The sequence below is a fragment of the Populus euphratica genome, unplaced genomic scaffold, assembly GCF_000495115.2.
Source record: "Populus euphratica unplaced genomic scaffold, PopEup_1.0 scaffold105.1, whole genome shotgun sequence".
Lineage (NCBI taxonomy): Eukaryota > Viridiplantae > Streptophyta > Magnoliopsida > Malpighiales > Salicaceae > Populus > Populus euphratica.
Window position 1 is genome coordinate 449,069 of NW_011499990.1, and position 5,308 is coordinate 454,376.

Sequence of the window (5,308 nt, forward strand, 5' to 3'; positions counted from 1 at the left end):
TAAAACCTGTTTTTTTTTTTTTTTTTTTTTAGCCACCGCTGGCTGAATTATTTTATTTACATCCTTAAAACAAAAATATAAAGGTGTTAGAAAGTTAAGAATTTGATGTATAATGCATGAAATCTTTTTATAATATTGTGGCGATGGCATACTTGACACCACTTTTTTAAGAAAATATTAAGAAATTAACATATTAGATTAATTCGAAATTTAAATAATAAACTTGTGATAACTCTATGACATCCAAATTAAAATAAATTAGAAAGCTAAATTCTAATTAATTAAATATTCAAAGCCTAAAATAAAAAAATTCAGTTAAAAAAAAATTCAAAAAAATAACTCAAGCAAACCTAGATTTACGATCTGTACTATACTGCAAGGTGGATTGAATTGGTTCAAACATAAAAAAAAAGTATTCTCAAGTGAAGGCAGTGTATTTAAAGAAAAAAAAATTTGAGACTCGGGTAATTAACCTGACTAGATCAATTTAATCAAGTTGATTTAATAATATAATTAAAAAAATAGCAAAGGAAAAAAAACCCAACATACCCGAATTATTTTTAAAATTAATAAAAAATCATATAAAAAACAAAAAAAATAAATTTACAAATCCTAATATTTAAATAAATCAAACATTGAAGGATGAAACAGAATAACATGAGTTCAAATAAAAAAACAAAACAAATGAATTTTTTCTTTGCGCTATGCCAAAGACTGAATATTTTTGTTTACCTTTAAAACAATGTAAAAAAAATAAAGGTGGTAACATATTAAATAATATTTAAAAAATATATTGAAAAATCAATTTAATTTAATTAAAAAAATATATTTAAAAAATAAAGATAAATCTAAGAAAGATCAACAAATAAAAAAACCAGAATAATCCGAGTAATTTTTAAAATTAATGAAAAATCCTATATAATGCAAAATAAATAAATAAACTATAATCCATTTAAATCAAATGCTTACTAATAAAACTAAAAAATATGAGTTTAAAATAAATAAACTTGAGTGAATATCTTAAATATGAGTTAAGTTTTTAAATATGCAACCTTTTAAATCCTAGATTTAGGGTCAACTAATAAGCTTAATTTAATATTGTAGAATGAAAGTAGAAAAAAATATTAATTTAAAAAACTTGTCAAGACAAAAAAAAAAGTAAGAAAAGGAATGAGGATAAAATCTAATATGTAAATATAATAAAAGAGAATGAAATTTTAAAAAAAAATTAATTTTAAAAATCATCCTAAATATAATAAATAAAAAAATCAGACTAAATATGGAATTAAAGAAAAACAATAAAGAATAAAATTGAAAAAAAAATTCAATTCTATAAATTAATTAAAATAAATAAAATAATAAAAAAAATAATAAAAATCATATAATAAAAGCCACACAAATTAAAGGGAATTGAAAAAAAAATTCAATTCTATAAATTAATTAAAATAAATAAAATAATAAAAAAAATAATAAAAATCATATCATAAAAGCCACACAAATTAAAGGGTTGATGCGAAATGTTGAAAAACTAGGCGCAAAATGCAAGAAAGAGATAGGAAAAAAAAATCATTATCACTAAGCCAAAGATTATTTAGTAACACGTGCCGTCCATAAAAGTTTTATTTATTGTGAGGAATCATAAAACACAAAAAAAAAACCCAACACTCTATTTAAAGACGATGGGGTGGCACTTAACTTTTTTTATGAAACGTGCAAATAACTTTTTTTTAATTAATTAAATTACCGAAGCACCCCAAGTCCACTTGATTATTGCTAAAAAACCAACTTTTTTTTAATTAATTAAATTACCGAAGCATCCCAAGACCACTTGATTATTGCTAAAAAACCAATATGAAATAACTAATATACCCTTAAAGTCAAGCATACAATTTTGTTGCTTCAAGGGTAATAAAGTAATCACATTGTGCATATAATCAAAAAAAGCCCCTAAGCTAATTTTTTTTCTCTCTTTTAAAGGCAATAAAGTGATTCAACTGTTTAAAATATTATAAAAAGACTGATTCTCCTGCACAATTCTAGAATGAAAAATGAACCCCTAAAAAGACTTTTTTACCCTTTAAACCAATTCTTTGTTTTTTTTGGTTGAGAACAAAATCATAATTTAACTATTATAAGCAAGTGTATGGTACTTTTCTCACATGAAATAGTTTCTGCTAAGTAATATATATATATATATAAATATATATACAGCAAAAACTATATGTACCTGTCATGTCCCTACAAGTGAATACACAATTAAATTGCGACTTAATAGCCTTGCAACCTCCTGGATGATTCTTGATCTCTTTCCACATGATCCAGGTTTATGGTCAATGGTCCTTTCAGGCTTTCCAGGAATTCCATAATCTTACAAGATATTCCACCTCTTAACAGATTAACAGTGAATCAGGATTGTCTTCCCCATTACTCCTGCCTCAACTATATTTTTTTGCATGAGCAGATGCAATAATCAGATAGTAACAACAGAATCGTTCCTGAGATACTCCCATGTATTTGAAAAATGTACTAAATTCATGACAATCATTAGAATGCCCCAAGTTGTAAGTGTCACCATAGAGAATTTCTCTTCAAGCTGATCATTCCAAACACAAAACTGAGCTTCTAATTCTGGCACCACATACCCCGATTTTACTCTAATCCTCTTCATCATGAAATACCAAATAAAAACCAGTAACATATCCAGATTCTCTAATCAAGGTCAGCAAAGAATTCAAATTTGCATAAATTTTGGCAGATTGAGGGTGTGATGTATCTGCAGCGGTAAAAGAGTGACTCTGATCCCTTACGATGATCCAACTAGTTCCTGGTGGCTTTCTTAAACCCTTCTCTTTGAGAAATGTTCTTATTTGTCTTACCTCTGACCAGTGACCTGCTTCAGCGTATATATTGGATAGCAAAACATAATTTCCTGCATTTGTTGGCTCTAATTTGACAAGGTTTTCAAAAATGGCAGAAGCTAGTTTTGGGTTAGAATGAAATCGACAAGCACTGAGCAGTGCTCTCCACACTGATGCATCTGGTTCAATAGGCATAGAATTGATAAATTCTCTAGCTTCATCTAAGCATCCGCCACGACCAAGTAGATCAACTACACAGCCATAATGTTCAAGCGCAGGAATCATCTTGAAATCCTGAACCATGGAATGAAAGAGCTCCAAGCCCTGCTCTATCATGCCAGCATGGCGACAAGCAGATAGTACAGATAAGAAAGTCACCTCATTTGGCTGGAAACCTTCTTCTAACATCTGCTTGAAGGCAATGATGGCATCATAACCACGACCATGTGTACCATAGCCGGTTATCACGGCATTCCAAGAGATGATGTTTCTCTTTGGTAAGCTTTTAAAGATCTTTTCAGCAGTTCGCATGCTACCACATCTTGTGTACATTGTTATTATAGCATTTGCAAGAGACAAATTTGAATCAGAAGGGGAAAACCTCCGTATGGCATAACCATGCAGGCACCGGCCTTGAGGCAGATTGGCGAGGTCAGTACATGTTGAGAGAACATTTAAGATTGTGATCACGTTAGGTTCCACCTCTGAAATCATACGATTGAAAAATAACAAAGCTTCATTGCTTTGGTTGATTTTAATGTAACTGGAAATCATAGCATTCCACAATATCAAATCTCTAGCGAGACAGGCCTCAAAAAGACTTCTAGCTTTTGGTTCATCACCACAGTTCATGTACATATCAGTAAGCGCAGTGTTCAAGGGTAGATTTATTTCAAAACCATGCTTTATTGAAAAACCATGGATGGACCGTCCTGTTTTCAGACATGTTTCATCTCCACAAGCGGCAAGAAGAGAGATCATTGTGTGAGAGTTTGGTTCCACTTGAGATGCTTGCATGATTTGAAATAATTGCCAAGCCTCAACCCTCAAATGGGCACTAGCCAGTGCCAAGATCAAAGTGTTGTATGAGATGACATCTACATCACTCATCACACTGAAAACCTTCCGTGCAGATTCAACACAATTTAGATCTGTGTACATGATCAAAAACGCATTTCCAATAGAAACATCCATCCTCATTCCACTCTTGCATGCATAAGCATGTAAGCTTTTACCCTTTTTCAAGCCATCTAACTCTCTACACAAAGAAAGCATAACAACAATAGTTCTTTCATCCGGGCTTATTTCTTCTCGCATTCTATTAAAAACATCACTAGCTTCTTCATAGCATCCATATTCAATGTATGCAGAAATCATAGAATTCCACAGGGCAGCATCACGAACTGTAGTGATATCAAATAACTTGCGTGCTAATTCTGAACTTGATATCTTACTATACATGTTCAGCAATGCATTTACTATGAACAAATCATTACTATAGCTAAATTTAATAGCCATTTGATGAATTTGCATCCCCAGTTTGAGATATCCAAATTCTGCACACGCCTGAACCACGACCAGTATGGTAACCAAATCAGTCTTAACCCCATCCTCTAGCATCCGAACAAAAAGCTCCAAAGCTTTCACCGAATCCCCTGAATCAAGAAACCCAGTAATCATTGCATTCCAACTCACTTCACTTCTCATAACCATCAAATCAAACACAAGACTCGAAACTCTCACATCAAAATTCAAATAGAACCCAATCAAAGCAGTACCCACATGAGGGTGACAATCAAAATATCCATTCCTCAACCAATACCCATGTATCTCCTTCCCTAACCTCAATTCTAATAACCCCTCACACGCCAAAATCAATGCCACCAAAGTACGTGAATTTAGTTCAAAACCCTCACTTTTCATCTTTCTGAACAATCCAATTGCCTCCTCATAAAAACCACAGCCCACAAACCCAGATATCATTGCATTCCACAAAACCAAATCTCTCTGAGTCATTTTACCAAACAGTTGCTTAGCTTCTTCAAGCAACCCACATTTGCAATAGAAATCAACAACAGCTGTCCCAACTCGAACATCTTTGATCAAGTTAGTACCCTGAATACTAGAATGCACCCTTCTGCCTCTCTCAACGTCATTGAGCCTCGAACAGGCCTTGAAAATGAGAGGCAGGGTTGTGTTATTTGGTGCAATGCCAAAAGATTCCATTTGGGTATATGTAGAAAGAATGCCATGGTCATTTTTTAGCCTGGCGTGGTTTTTCATGATTGCATTCCAGTCCCTTTTAGGGTCTGTGTTGATGTTGGTTTGTTTGGGTATAAGAGAAGGGCTTTGAGGTTTAAAACAGAGAGAAATGTCCATTATCAATAACAGGGCGGAGGTAGTTTACTTTTGGCGGCTAAAAGAGGAGGGTAACGGATATCGTGTTTTAA

At 32.3% G+C, this 5,308-nt stretch overlaps 1 protein-coding gene across 1 annotated transcript; it reads right to left on the minus strand.

Moving 5' to 3' along the window:
* Window positions 1-2,444: 2,444 nt before the first annotated feature.
* LOC105140341 (pentatricopeptide repeat-containing protein At1g06140, mitochondrial-like) lies at window positions 2,445-5,308 on the minus strand. The gene has a single exon (XM_011047134.1). The coding sequence runs from the start codon at window positions 5,235-5,237 to the stop codon at window positions 2,655-2,657; it is 2,583 nt and encodes an 860-aa protein (XP_011045436.1). The 5' UTR covers window positions 5,238-5,308; the 3' UTR covers window positions 2,445-2,654.